This window comes from Halichoerus grypus, chromosome 5, assembly GCF_964656455.1.
Source record: "Halichoerus grypus chromosome 5, mHalGry1.hap1.1, whole genome shotgun sequence".
Taxonomy (NCBI): domain Eukaryota; kingdom Metazoa; phylum Chordata; class Mammalia; order Carnivora; family Phocidae; genus Halichoerus; species Halichoerus grypus.
In genome coordinates, this window is record NC_135716.1 from 107,471,854 (window position 1) to 107,487,932 (window position 16,079).

At 36.0% G+C, this 16,079-nt stretch overlaps 1 protein-coding gene across 2 annotated transcripts in view; it reads left to right on the forward strand.

Moving 5' to 3' along the window:
• The window catches only part of DPYD (dihydropyrimidine dehydrogenase), a 794,994-nt gene that overhangs the window by 616,757 nt on the left and 162,158 nt on the right, over positions 1-16,079 (forward strand). The window contains exon 19 of one of the 2 annotated variants that reach the window (XM_078072719.1): positions 7,481-7,626. The exons of the other annotated variant lie outside the window; for it this stretch is intronic. Coding sequence (XP_077928845.1) covers positions 7,481-7,509 — 29 coding nt within the window. The 3' untranslated portion in view covers positions 7,510-7,626. Of the gene's footprint in view, positions 1-7,480; positions 7,627-16,079 lie in introns of those variants that run through there. 2 annotated transcript variants of the gene reach the window in all.

The following is a 16,079-nucleotide window of genomic DNA, read 5'->3' on the forward strand; positions in this document are numbered from 1 at the left end:
AAAGCTAAAAGAAAAAAAATCAGCAGTTTAATCTCAGTGTTAGGAATAGGATCACAAATCCTGCTATGGTATTTTGTATTTAAGCTAGTTTCTATAAAGGCCCCTGACATGCCCCCTGGGAGCTAAATATTGACAAGCATGCTTTGGCAATCAAGATCAAGCTTGTTGAATTAACACAGCTCAAGTCTTGCATTGCCACTATAACCCAAGATTGAGAACTCTTATCTTACCCCATTTATTTTGGCTTTATAGGTGATACTGTACACTTGAATTAGGGATTTTCACTGTATCTTAAATGCTGCAACTGTGGATTAATTTGATTTCAGAATATACTACTCCTTATCATGTTCACAGTGGAAATTATAAATGAAGTGTAACATTCATTGTTTTCTTTACCAGCATGGATCCAGAATAAAACTGACTATATACCTGAGTCTGATATTATCTTTTCTACCAGAGAATGTCTTATAATTTCCACCTCCTGAAAGGCAAAGAGAAATAAGAAAAATGATATTGTCCTTTTTTATGTATTTTCCAGGTAAAAGTAAATGTATCCCCAAATTGCTAGTTCTTTAGAGGCTTTGATCAAAAGTTAAGATGAAATATAAATCATAAAAGAAATAAAGATTATTTTTTGTCGTGACTCCTGAAACTCACATGGCAATCTTCCAATGACAATAGTATTTTTAAAACTTAAAATTAATTGGGTTTAAGTTTTAGAGCAAAATATAACCCTTTTCAGTCTATCAGGAAGTTGAGGGATGAATTCTATAAGTAACTGGAAATAAGGGTAAGGGGTGGTAGTGGTGGTAAGAAGTAGCATTCATTAAAGGCATACAGCCTCTATGTGGGGCATTTTCATGCAGTTTCTTGTTCAACTCTGCGAGGTAGGTAATTTCATTGTCCCGGTTTAACATAAAAAGAAACAGGCTCGAGAAAGCTTTAGGAACTTGTCTGCCCATGCCCAGTGTTTCCTAAAGCTTGCTCTGGCTTTCTTTCCTGTGGCTATACCCACAGTCATGGTAGTACCTAGATATTTCCTCCACCCTTACAGAGCTCAAACCACAGAAGAAGAGGCATGCATGTATTTCTATCATTCAAGGTGATTTTCTCCTAGTACTAGAGGGAGCAAAAAGGAAGGAATGTGGTGTTGAGGATGATCTGGAAGGGCCCCCAAAGGTTGTAATATTTTGTATGGGCCTTAAAGGATGAATAGGAGAAGAAGGTGAAGAACATTTCAGACCGTGGGAATAGAAAGAGCAGTGACACAGACGTGTGAATACATGTGATCTCAAGAAACTGCCAAAAGTTCAGTGTTTCAGGTTACTGGGTGGAGGCCAAATTTACTGAGTTTAAAGATCAGAACTATACTTACCAGCTGATGACCTCTGTATCTTCACTGTGAACTGAAGATAATACCCCAAATCAGATCTCCCAGAGCTATTATGAAGGATCAAGGAGATAATGCATGCCAAATGTCCCGTCTGGTCCTGCTTCTCAATTCTAAGAACACCATTTTATCTTCTCAAGTAAATTCATACCCATTGTGACCTTCAGAAGTAACTCTGGGACTACCTTATGGAACTAATTTGTTTAAATAAAGTAGCCATTTGGGACAATTTCCCTTCTAATTTTCCTCTTTCCTGTGGCAAGATAGGGGAGAGATGCAAATTGGCTCTTTGTTGATACATATGTTCTTTTATCTCTTTCTCAAAGAGGGTTGTCATTACTTCATCCCCACTAGCAAGTGTCATTTGGTGCTAAATCTTCCCATATTTGTGCAGTTGGATTTCTAAAATAATTTTGAACTGGGATTTCAAATACACATATAAATAATAAAGTATAATCAGAAGGATGACATACATAAAGTCAAAGTTGTCTATCACAGTGCCCAGCATGTAGAAGCACCCTATTAGTACCCCTTCCCTTTGTCTCCCTTCGCCTTTCTATTAAAATCCCCTTCAAAATCTGCTGGGTGCTACACAGGAAGAAAGCGCTGTGCATTTTGCCAAGGGCCTGTTTGTTAAACTTCAGTCATTCTAGACTAACTCTCCACAATCTAGCAACAACCATCTACATTTAATCCATCCTGCATCTCAGTAACTGTTTCATAGATTGTCTACTCAAGGTGAAGACTTTTCTCCTTGTTCCATAAAATCAGTATATGTGTTCTTGCTTACAAGCCTTCTTTCAAAACATTCTGAAGTTGGGAATGCCTGAGGTCCACTTACCAGATTTTGTTCTTTGGATGATCACCTTCTTCAAGTACGTCCTGAAACTCACCCACTCCCTGAAACTCCTCTGTAACTGTCCACTGTTTCTTGGGCTTTTAGATATGTTACATGATATAGTTATATGTAGTCTACAGACCCTCTCTCCAGCAAAATATAACTCCATTTGGGTTAGGGACCTAATTTCTCTATGTATTTGACACAAAATGAAGTTTTGCTTTTGAAAATGAAAAGCATCATGGTTTTTTGTTTTACCAAAATGCATACACAATAAAGTATGTGTATGTGTGTGTGTGTGTGTGTGTGTATACATATATATATATTCACATAGCTATTTCATAACTTGCTTAAACATTTTAACTTCAGGGTAATTTTAAGATGTATCACAAATATTTTTACTTCGAGTTCATATTTTTGCGAATTAAACTAAATGCAATTAAAATGCTCTCAAACGACACTTTTAGTAATTCTCTAAATGGGGGTACTCTTCACATTATATGACCTAGGCCACCACACCTATCCAAAATACCTTCATATAGTTTTTTAAATATATTTCTATATCTTATTTCTTATGTCAGTAGAGAACACTGCTGTGTAAGTTTCATCACAAAAGAAATACAGAAATCTTAAAAACCAAATATTTAGAAACTGATGTAACTAGTTATAAAACCATAATTATATAAGAGAATGTTCTTTTCTAACAAGAAGTCTTCACATCTGTCATCCAGTGTTTTAATGCCTATAGTACTTATTAGCTATTTCTGTTATTACCATTCTACAAGCAACTGCCATTCTTGAAACTGATTGATGTTTAGGAATAAAGCACATTTATTACATGTTGCCAACTTCAGAGGAGCAGTCTTATAAACTACAGCGCTTTTTGAGAAGTGATGATACCTTGTATTTCTGGAACTAATCACTGCTAAAGAAAGTAAAAGGGTGAAAACATATTTTTTTTTCCCCGTGAAGATCTTTCATTGCATTATATGCCATTTAACTATAAAATGATTATAGTGTTTTATTTGCCAAGAATGACAGTGGTGAAAGGTAACTTTATATATATGTAGAAATATGTGTACATTCCTATCTATCTGTATATGCCAGGGTCTATATCATTTCCCTATTTGAGTCTGGCTAGCCTACCTTGAACAGGGATGAGAGACAGAGGAGGACAGAAAATAAGAAAATTCTTGTTGACTTTTAATGTGAGCAAAAATGAATGATGTGAATATAATGGTTTTACTATTTCACTACTTCTTCCAAATTATTGTTACATAGTCGTCAATCACTATTCTTTGTAGTTCTTGCCTTCATTTTACCACCTTGGCTTTTTGCACCGACTTTGCCTCAGTTACACCACCTGATATCATTTACTGACCTTAAGTCACTACCCTCCCTTGATTGAATACTTTGGTCCTTGGTTCACTGGTCTTTCTACCACTCAGCTTCTGCCGTCATCATTAAGAGATAATTGCAGAAATATTTAAAGATCTAGCTAGCACATAGTAAGATCATAAATGTTAGCTTTTGTCATTACCGTCATCCTCATCATCAGAAACTTCAGAATCCATGCTGCTATATATCCATCAATTTCCAAAGCTACTTTTTTTTTTATCATGTTATGTTAATCACCATACACTACATCATTAGTTTTTGATGTAGTGTTCTATGATTCATTGTTTGCATATAACACTCAGTGCTCCATTCAATACATACCCTCTTTTTTCTTTTTTTTTATTATTATGTTATGTTAATCACCATACATTACATCCTTAGTTTTTGATGTAGTGTTCCATGATTTATTGTTTGTGTATAACACCCAGTGCTCCATGCAGAACGTGCCCTCTTTAATACCCATCACCAGGCTAACCCATCCCTCCACCCCCCTCCCCTCTAGAACCCTCAGCTACTTTTTAAAAGATGTGGTAACTACTATTTGTGTAACTCTTTTACTATTTCAAAGCATTTTCAGAATTTTACTTGATTCTTACAACAACCTTATGAGATAGGTGTTGTTAGCTTTATTTTTAGAGTGAGTAAAAGCCAGCTCACAGTTGTTATTAGAAGAGGAAAGCAGAATTTATACCAAAGTTTTATGACTCTTGAAGGCCCTACGTGTTTTTTTTCAACTGGATAGCATTTTAGCAGACACTTTTTGGTAGTCAACACTGTCTCACCCTTTTCAGGTCTAGGCTACTATACATAAATAAGACATTTACAGAATACCAATTATACAGGGCACTATGCATGGCAAAGCTAAATATAAATAATAGGCTATATTCCATGTTCTTAAGTAGCTCAGATATTTTCCACCTAGATAACCTCAGGTGCTTGCCCAAATTCAAACGTATTATCCTCTACAAACCTTAAAAATCATTATAGTTAATGACATTAACTTCTAAGCCTTCTTAATACCTCTCACCCTCTTACTCTGCACATCTAATTAATCACAAGGTTCCGTAGAGTCCAGCTTTGTATGTGCCTGAATCTTTTAACCTCATATCCTATCTGTGTAGTCTTGACTTAGTCCAAGCCCATATGCTTGCATAAGCCTAGTAGGCTCTTGCTGTGTCAGCAGAGGTTCTGGGGCAGAAAGTGAAATGAGATGTGGGTCACAAAGTTACCTGCCATACTTTCCACCTAGACTTGTCCCCTTCTTGTTCTCCTAATTTATCCTTTACTCTAGGCCTTGTTACACACCTGATTTTCCAGTTATTTCCAGATCTTTTTTCTTTTGCTCATGCAGTTCTGTGATTCCTATCCCTGCTTTCTAAAATGCTATTTATCCTTTAAGAGTTCGCTCATCATCTTCAGTTAAAGATGACCCAACCAAACAAAGTATATTGCACCTTCCTCTGAGCTGTGATGGTCACTTGCCTAGGTTTTATTGCAGCCATTAGCATGTATTACAATAAATTATATCGCCACCTCTAAACATAGTGGCTGCTTTATAGTTAGCATTCAATTAATGCCTATTGATTTAATAGATGGAAATACTTGAATACTTTAAATGTATAGTTTAAATTCATTTTTAATTCAAATTTTGTTTTCCAATTGATGGTATAGAACTTCCTTTAAATTGAAGAGAAGCTAGAAAAATATTCATACTCAGACTATATATATACACACACACACATATATATATAAACACACACACACATCTATATAAAGTCCTCATTTTAGTTTCAGTAGTAAAAATCAAAATTTGCTCTTAATAATAATCCTTAGATATCAGGTCTCGTTTATTAAAAGATAGATCTCATTTATTTAATATATATGGTATATGATAATTATCAAAATTCTATTATTTGAAGTAATTTATATTCCAATAACAAGATATCAGATACAGAGATTTTATAAATATATGAATACATATTTTAATATTATCCAACCTATTATTTGAAAAAAATTCTGTGCCTCTTTTATGTTTAGTAAATTTAACAATTTTGCTACACTCCAGTTTTCTTTTGAAATGCCAAATATCCCTATAATTATCTCAGAATGTTTCTTTTCATTATATGTTAAAAGTATGTTCTTCATATGTCACAAATGCCCTCAGTCTCCTAACTTCTTTTTACCAATTTTTGGCCTTGAGATTACCAAAGGGGTTGGTTGCTGTTACTGGACTGAAAGTTTGTGTACTCCCAAAATTCATATAATGAGATTCCAACCCCCAGTGTGATGGTATTTGGAGGTGGGGTCTTTCAGAAGTGATTAGGTCATGAAGGTAGAGCCCTGGTGGATGGAATTAGTGATCTCATAAAAGAGACCCCAGAAAGATCTTTGGAATATGTAGACCACTACTGGGTTTACTTGAAAATGGAAACATTTACCAGAATTTTTGCCGGGAGGCCATGGAGACATCCTGGAGGGAATTTAGTCACTATCAAACATTCTCATTTTAACTGTAAACATTCAACCTTTTTTAGGAAAATAAAATCTTAAAATAGGTAAAAGTGAAAGAATGCATAATCAACTGTCATTTGCAATCGGTCAATACTAATTTCAGGTAGAAACATCACTAATACTTTCTATTTGGAGACCTTGTTTACAAAGGGAAGAAATTTTCACCCATTTGGGCTGGCCCTGCCTGAAAATGAAGTGAGGAATTTGACAACTTCTCAAGTTGACATAACTTCTAGACCATGTGACAAAATAGTCCGCTATTCTATTTCTAAAAGGCTGTAGCCTAGTGCAGGGATGAACTGTGGAGACTCTGGAGCTAACTGCGTGGGTTAAAATCCTGGTGCCACCACTTACTAGTTTCCCTGGCACAGGTTACTCAGCCACCCTATACCTCGGGGTTTTCTCATATGAAAAAAAAATGGCAGAAATGAGAGTACCTACCTCTCCTGATTGTTGTGAGGATTAAATTAGTTAATATTTGTACAGCACTTAGAACAGAGCTAAGTGTATAAGAAGTGCTGTGTAAGCATATGCACTTATTGTGCTTATGAAACTCGGACTTTATTCTTAGAAGCTTTTGTTTCCTAATGAGTTCGGGTTACATCAGGCTCTTCACATAAATGGAGACATAAGATAAAACGTATGTTTTCTTTGTAGAAATACCCCAGCCAGTACATTTCATTTGCAACCTGATGCTCAGGCATGCCCTGAAGCCTCACAATTGGTTAAGAGAATTGGATGTCTAAATGAACCCATTGTAGGTGGTATGGATGACGAGCTTACCACATTCACAGAGCTTTTACCAGGTGTGAAGCCTCAACCTCCCCATCCTACTTTTTGATCCAGCCTCCCCAAAACAAGTACTCTAGCATGAAAACTTCAATTTTATCCTCTGTGTCTTGGCCTCTTGACATAGTCTTAGCAAATGAAATCTTTCCTTTTTGTCTGAGTGAGCCTTCTGAAGTAGAAAGTGTTGAAATAAATGGCTTATGACATGTATAGTGTTGAAATAAACGTTTATTTTAACACTTCATAAGTCATGAGCCATTTATTTTAACACTTTGCACTTGAAGTGTTTAAATAATAGGTTTTATACAGGGATGTGTCATCCACTCTGTTTAATGTAGAAGTGAATATGTAAATATATCCATCTATCTAATCTAGATTTTAAACCCTTTGACTGCCAAAACAGCCCAGTTGCCATAGTTTCTGGAGTAACCTGAAATTAAATTTTCTGCTCTTTCTTTTTCAGTTGATAGGTAATTTGGTGAAACATAAGGTGAGTGGACATCACTCCATTAATAGAGAAATGGTTAAATACATCTTTTTTTTTTTTTTTTCAGAAACCGGGAGAAATGTCAGCAAAGACTAGAGTTGACAGTGAAATAATGCTTTCATAACTAGAACAACTTTTACTAGAAGGTAGCAGGATTTTTTCTTCACTTTCTAGGACTAATAACTTGTTTGCAAGGTTATTTTTGAGCACTCTTACAAATATATAACTTAGTATAGTGCCTGGAACCAGATTCGTATGAATAGAAATACTAACTTTTTGAAGCAAGGCAATGTGAAAAGCACCACTCATTTGGGAATCAACAGATTTGGGTGGAATCATCTAAGGTCTTCCAGTTACTATTACAAGGGCAAGATATTTTGCCGTTTTCAACATCAAAAGTAATAGATAAGTAAAAGCCTTAATAGATTGCTTTGCCCACATATTAGGCAGTTCAATAAAATATAGCTCTTATATTGCTGTTATTTCTTAAGAAATGGCAATTAATGAAAACAACTATAAATGCTATTTTTTTTTAAAGACTTTATTTATTTATATATTAGAGAGCAAGAGAGAGAGAAACAGCATGAGAGGGGAGAAGGTCAGAGGGAGAAGCAGGCTCGCCGCTGAGCTGGGAGCCCGATGTGGGACTCGATCCTGGGACTCCAGGATCATGACCTGAGCCGAAGGCAGTTGCTTAACCAACTGAGCCACCCAGGCGCCCTATAAATGCTATGTTTAAAAAACTATTAATATTCACAAGTTTGTGTTACTGTTTTTGCCAAATAATATACACAAATGGATATTTTCATAAAAGCAGGAAGAATCTAAGTGTTGTATAAGGGGTAACTTTTTTAAATAAACTTTTTGTTTTGGAATGATTTTAGATTTATAAAAATGTTGAAAGGATAGTACATAGAGTTTCCGTATACCCCTCACCCAATTTCTCCTATTTTTAATGATAAGGAGCATTTTATTTTAAGAAGTTACCAAAGTAGTATCATGTGGTAGGAAGTATTTATGCCAAAGTTTTTACTTTGAAGGCTAACAAAGACTGACAGGAAGTGAAGGGAACTAACGCGTGAGTAGGAGACCAAGCAGTGCATAGAGGGGAGAAGCCAGAGGAAGGCACATTGACTAAAGGGCAGAGTTTAGAAAAACATTAGTTCACAAGAAGACTTGCCATTTCCTGTATATAAAGCAGCTCCCTCCTGGGTGTTGTATGTAAGTGATGAATCACCAAATTCTACTTCCAAAACTTACATTGCACTGTATGTTAACTAACTGGAATTTAAATAAAAACTTGAAACTGAAAAAATAAATAAATAAAGCAGCTCCGTGACGAATCTAAATCTGTTGAAAGAGTTAATTGAGTCATGAAGGGGCGAATGTTAGCTTTTGCTTTCAGATATTAGCAAATCTTTTATGGAATAATTAAAATCTGGGTAGTAAGAATGCTCTAGAAAGAACACAAATACTGGCATTCATTTTCTATTTGACATTTTCCAATGTCTATAAATGCTATTGATTTCAAATTCCAAATTATTTCACTTCTGAACACGCCTTGTAGAATTATTACAATGCTGTTTTTGTGGGCTTGTAATTATTGATTGCAACATTATACTCTCCATAAATGTGCCATTGTGAATAATTAAACTTGTTAGCATTTTGTTTGCCTACAGTCTTTAGAGTGCTAGCCCTTTTTGGCAATCACAAATATGTTTCTCTCGTTCAGTTTGTGCTCGATATGGGACATATTTCATTTTTCCTGAAACTTTTTAATACTTTGCCATTTTTAAATTTCAGATTTCAAGAGCTGCCCTGTAACAGTTTAGCATCTAGCAAATAAGAACTCTGGGAATCTTATGATTTGTATTCTGGAGTTTATAAATAAATGATGTTCTAGAATGTAAACAGGAGACCTTTTTTAAGCCACTTACTGCTTGTGAGCATGCCATTTCTCACACCTTCATTCTTATTGCCTAGGGTAAAACAAATATTAGTGTTCGAAAAAAGATATACATTGTGACTGCTGGCCCTATTTACACCCGTTGCAGATATACTTGAAAAGATTTGAAAGACTGGTATAGTCTAATACGATTTCTGTCAGCTTCTACACAATTACAAAGAGTCTCTGAGCTCTGTTGAGAAAACAATATATAGCAGTTCTGGCAAAGGTTACTAAAAAAGTCTATCCCCTTGAGGCATGGAAACCATGTTCTAGTCATACCTCTGTAACTGGATTTAGCACGTCTGCGAAGCCCAGTGCTCAGTTCTGAATGGCCCGATGCTATTTGGAATCATTATGTACAATTTAAGCATTTGGATGATGAAACACTTATGGCAACAATATAAATTGAATGAGCGTCTATGAATGAGGAAAAACATATGTATCGCATTTCTGCTTAGATATGTGCATTACATACTGAGTGTATATCCTTTTTCCACCAAGTTGGTCCTGATAATAGGCTGTCTCCTTTTCATGCATGCAGAAGTTAGCTAAATGCCATTTGGCAAGGAGTTGAATCATCCGGGGTTGCACTCTTGCCAATTCAGCCTAAATATCCATGCCAATCGACAAAGTAAAGACCTCAATTTGACAAGAGCTTGAAATTTCATCAGAAAAGATAAAAGATCGGAAAAGTAGCAAACAGAGAGAGGGTATTTCATTGCAAACCCATCACAGACTTGACATAAACTGTACGCCAAATACTTTTTAAAGATTCGGCTGGGAAGATAAGTTTATGATTACAAGGTTTTAATAGGAATAATACCTTTGAGTGCTTGCTTTCTTGTTTTGGAGAGGTAAAGATACACTCAAATAGCAATTTGGGCATAAAGTGCAGAAACAGAAACTCCCATTATTTGTTAACAATATTTGTGATCAGTTGATGACATTTTTGAAATTTGGCTCTGGGGTCTTACTTAGTACAACAGTCAGCAAAGGGCCATCCTGCCTTTGGGGCTTGCTGGAGCTGTGCCTTTCTGCAGAGTGGCGCTTCGCATGCCTGCCTAATTCAGGAGTTGTGATTTAGATCTATGGTCCAGCCATGATACCTGTCTTTATATTTGCATCATTTTTGTACTCCATGTGTCCTACTCTTAACAATTAGCGATTTATCCCTGACTGTGTGTCTATGTGTATGTATGTGTGTGTGTGCGTGTGTGTGTACATCCTTATATGTGATATATGTGGCTTCTTTCAAAGCATTGCTTTCAAGAAAATTTCATGGAAATTACAAACATTGAAAAGGCCAACACCGCCATAAAAGGGGTTCCCAATGGGTCATCCTATTCTCCAGATTTGTCTTTTATGATGTACTGCAGATGATGATCTTTAGTCCTATTTACCTTTAAAATACAAGATTCACTTTCTCACAGATTTAGCTTATATCTGCAAATGGGAAAGTGCTCTCATATTTTATAAACTGAATCTTTGAATGAGCTGATCATTAAAAGAGTTCCTAGAAGTGGATTCAAATGGGAAATGCTGACTTTTGTCATGGACTTTTTTTGCTACTTCTTATATGTATTTACATATTTTTAATTTTTTGAATGAAGTATATTTTATATACAATACAATGCATAGGTATTAAGTGTTTGTCTAAAGTAGCTTTGAAAATTGTATGCATCTGTAGTAACTACAATCTGAAACAAGATCGAGAATGTTTCCTTTACACCAGAAAATTCCCTGGTATTGCTCGGTATTCAATTCTTCCATTCCCAGCTGAGACTTATATCGCCGTATCTTCTTTTTGACTGTTCTTAAACTTCATATAAATGAAATAATGTTCATTCTGTCTCTCTCTCTCTCATACCCTTATGTGTGTGTGCGCACACACGCATGCATTTGGCTTCATTTGTTCAACATAGTTGTTTTGTTTGTTTAGATTTTATATATTTATTTATTTGAGAGAGAGAGAGAGAAAGAGCGAGTGCTCATGTGCGTGTGTGTGAGCAGAGTGGCAGAGGGAGAGGAAGAGGGAGGAGGAGGGAGAGGGAGAGAGAATCTTGAGCAGACTCCACACTGAGCTCAGAGCCCCATGTGGGGTTCAATCTCATGACTCTGAGATCGGGGCCCTGAGATCATGACCTGAGCTGAAACCAAGAGTCAGTCATTTTTTTTTTTTTTTTTTTTAAGATTTTATTTATTTATTTGAGAGAGAGAATGAGAGAGAGCACATGAGAGTGGGGAGGGTCAGAGGGAGAAGCAGACTCCCTGCCGAGCAGGGAGCCTGATGCGGGACTCGATCCAGGGACTCCAGGATCATGACCTGAGCCGAAGGCAGTCGCTTAACCAACTGAGCCACCCAGGCGCCCCAAGAGTCAGTCATTTAACCCACTGAGCCACCCGGGTGCCCCATAGTTTTTTGTTTGTTTTGTTTTGTTTTTATCCATCTGTGTTGTTGCAGGTACCAGTTAGTGAGTCTTTTTTATCGCTGATAGTTTTCATTAAATTAACAGACCAAAAGTTGTATTTCCATTCTCTGTTGATGAACCTTTGGATGGTTTCTAGTTTGAGACTACTATAAAGTAAGGGTGCTGTGAACATTTTTGTGCATACAATTCTTTAGCCTTGTTTTCATTTCTCCTGAGTGAAAATCTAGGAATGAAATTGCTGAATCATAGGCTATATGCATGCTGAATTTTTAAAGACATTTTCCAACAATTATCCAGAGTGTTTTTATGGTTTATACTCTTATCAACAACGTACAAAAGCTCCACTTTTCCCACATCCTTGTCAATGTTTGGTTTTATCAGTCTTCTTGATTTTTTTTTAAAGATTGTATTTATTTGAGAGAGAGAGAATGAGAGAGAGAGAGAGAGAGAGAGCACAAGTGTGTGGGGGGGAGGGGCAGAGGGAGAAACAGACTCCCTGCTAAGCAGGGATTCCTACATGGGCTCATCCCAAGATTGGTCCCAAAAACCAATCCCTGGGATCATGACCTGAGCCAAAGGCAGATGCTCAACCTATGGAGCCACCCAGGTGCCCCAGTCTTCTTGATTTTTCTAATGGCTGTGAGATGGTGCACCTTTTCATGTACTAATTGCCCCTATGTATGTTGTCTTTTTTGAAATATCTGCTCAAGTTTTGCCCATTTGAATTGAGTTATTCATCTTGTAATTAATGTTTTATAGGAGTTCTTTATACATTTTAGGTATGAGTTCTTTCTCAAATAAATGTGTGTAAATATAGTATTTTTCCTAGACTTTGGCTTCTTGATTGATTTTTGATAAAATCCAGTTTATCAATTTTTTAAAAATTTTAGTTAGTGCTTTTAATGTCCTTTCCAAGAAATCATTGCCTAACTCAAGGTTACAAAGATAATGTCCTATTTTTTATTTCCTTAGGAACTTTATAGTTTCAGTTCTTACATTTAGATTTTCAATCCAGCTTGAATCTTAAAAAGAAAATTTTTTTTTGTATGAAGTGAGGTGGCAGTAAAGATTTTTTTTTTCTTCTTATAAAAATATCCATCCTAGCACCATTTGTTAAAATGACTTTTCTTTCCCCCACTGAACTGACTTGGTAACTTGGTCAAATATCAGTTGACCTTATTATATGTGTGGACTCTTTCTGAACTTTATTCTGTTCTATATTCTTAAACTATTGTCTTGGTACTGTAGATTTATAGCAAGTCCTGATGTGAAAAAGTGTCCTTGAATTCTGTTTTCTTTTTCATGATTGTTTTGGTTTATTCTAGATTGTTTGTATTTCCATATAAATTTTAGAATCAGGGGCGCCTGGGTGGCTCAGTCGTTAAGCGTCTGCCTTCGGCTCAGGTCATGATCCTGGGGTCCTGGGATCGAGCCCCGCATCAGGCTCCCTGCTCCGCGGGAAGCCTGCTTCTCCCTCTCCCACTCCCCCCTGCTTGTGTTCCCTCTCTCGCTGTGTCTCTCTCTGTCAAATAATAAAATATTAAAAAAAAAAAAAATTTAGAATCAGCTTAGTTTCGTCATATAAAGCTTACTGGAAATTTGATTTGGGTTTTGTTGAATCTATAGATCAATTTGGAGAAATTTAACATCTTAACAGCCTTGAACCTTCAAGCTTATGAATGTATCTCTTCTTTTTCTTAAACATCTTTGATTTTTCTCAGAAATATTTTGTAGTTTTTCAGTGTAGAGATCTTGCCTATCTTTTACAACTTTATTCCTATTTTATTTTTTTGTGCTGTTGTAAATGTTAAATTTTAATTTTCTGATTGCTCATGCTAGCAAAAGATAGCAAAAGATAGAAAAAGATAAAGTACATAGTACATAGGTAGTATGTAAAGTATATAGAGAAAGATAATGTTTTACTATTAAGCATGATGTTAGCTATATGCTTATCATTAGATGCCCTTTGTCAGAAATTGATCTCTTTTATTCCTGTTTGCTGAGAGTATTCATCATGGATGAATTTTCTTAAGTGCACTTTCTGCAGTCTTTTGAAATGCTAACATGTTTCTTCTCTTTTATTTTTATTTATTTAATTTATTTATTTATTTTTATTTTATTCCCTTTTATTCTTTTATTTTATGTTAATATGGTAAATTACATTAATTGACTTCCAAATGTTAAGCCGTCTTCCCATTCCTGGGATAAACTCCATTTGACCATAGTGCTTTACACCTTTTATATACTGCTGTATTTATTTTTCTTATATTTTATTAAAGATATTTGGTTCTATGTTAGTGAAGGATACTGGCCAATAATGTTATTTTCTTTTAGTGTATTTGTCAGGTTTTGGTATCAGAATCATGCCGGCCTCATAAAATGAGTTGGTATTTGTTTCTTCTATCTTCTGCAAGTTTATATTTCTTCCTTGAATTTGATAGAATATACCAGTGAACGTCTAGGCCTGTAGTTTGCTTGATAAAAATGCTTTTTTATTATGAATTCAATTTCTATAATAGTTATGGGGCTATTTTTTATTTTGATTTTCTGGGTTTTGTTGTCAGTTGGTTAGTTGTGTTGTACTTGGAATTTGTCCATTTCATTTAGTTGTTGAATTTATTACATAAAGTTGTTCTCGTTATATTTTTATTGTTTTTAGAATCTGTATTAAGCACTTGGTATGTGCTTGTCATTGTGTTACCTGATTTACATAGATGATTTGATTTTACCTGGTTTTATTTAGGTCCATTAAAAGTTTTTTCTTACTCCATGGTTATCCAAGTAGCGACTGGTTTCTAACCACTCATTTGCCTGAGGAGTGTCCTCACTTATCATCATTCAAACCCCCGGAATATCAAGGGTCCCAGGGGCCACACTGATATGCACAGGTTGAGAGTGTATGACCAGCCATCCGGCATGATAGGAGAGGTTGCCATGAGGTTGGGCGTAGGAGAGCTCCTTTAGGTAATGCTTTGGGAGATCTTATCTGAAGTAATGTAGTGTTAAAATCTTTTCTCTTTCCTAATTGCTTGATCATGCAGTCTACTTTATACGTGCTACAGATTCCTACAATATTTATGATGTTTATTAAAAGTATAAATGCATCTATGACAATGAAAGTTACATGACTGGAAGCAGTTGTTGAATGTAGAACTGAGTATAACTTGTCTTCTCTTTCATTACACGAGGTCTCTACACCGTGAACAGGGAATCTTACTATTTTAGTTCTAACCCTTGTCTCCTCTTACAGATAAAAATCCTATTACTTTTTTAATCAACCTAGAAAGATCCTTATAATCTATAGAAAGGCTACAGCCAGGGACGTGGACATAGGGTATATATTCTTTTTAGTTTTCCCTAAGAATTTTTTTTTATTAACAATAAAATAAATCTGGACTTACTTTATACTATAATGTCTTCTGTTCAAGACACGGCTGAAATTCAAACCTCTTTTTTCTTATGCCAGGTCAATATTTTAAAAAGCCTTTTTAAAAGAAAATATGGTGGTCGTAGCTGGGGGTGAGGGAAGGGCTGTTCTTCTGTTCACCAGGCAACACCTTTCCCCATCTAAATGCTTTGTCTACCATTTCCCAGCCTGCGAGGCCATTTTAGTTTTGCTATTACCGTGTTTCATGAACATGATTTGTTCAGGAGTATATCTGCAACTTGGCTCATCTTGTCCCCAACCCCTTCCAGGTTTGAAATAGCCTAGTTCTCAACCTCAGACCCACCCAGACCATGTTTCAAGAGCCCAGTTGAAGTCCTTCATCTGCCATGAAGCCTTCCTGCACCTCTTTAGTGTCCTTGGCTCATCCTGTCCTCTGACTCTTCTGCCCCCAACAATCAGGCCGTGGACATGCATCAACCGTGTTTGTATCTCCTCTGCTCAGCCTCATAAACTCACTGAGAAGAGGCACCTCTATTGCTGCCTTTTTGCAGCTGACACAGTGCTGGGTACAATACATAATTTTGACTGAAAATGATTTCTCATTTTTTGCCCTATTGAAATTTAGGACGAAATTTTATTGTTGAGTAATTAAGGGAGCAATTACTAATCAGTAGAGCAAATATGAATGAGTAGAGCCCCTCCTCTGCAAAGTGCCCAGGCAGTTTAGAGAAAGCATTGGTTCTCAGGGTTCAGATAGGGTCCAGCTGGAGATGTCTTTGTCCACATTACTATCTTTGAAGAGAACAAAACCTTATTGCCTGCTGTACGGCCTGGGTTTCAGCAGACTCTGAGGAATGCAGCCTGATCACAGGGCACAGAGATTTACACATGTAATTCATTG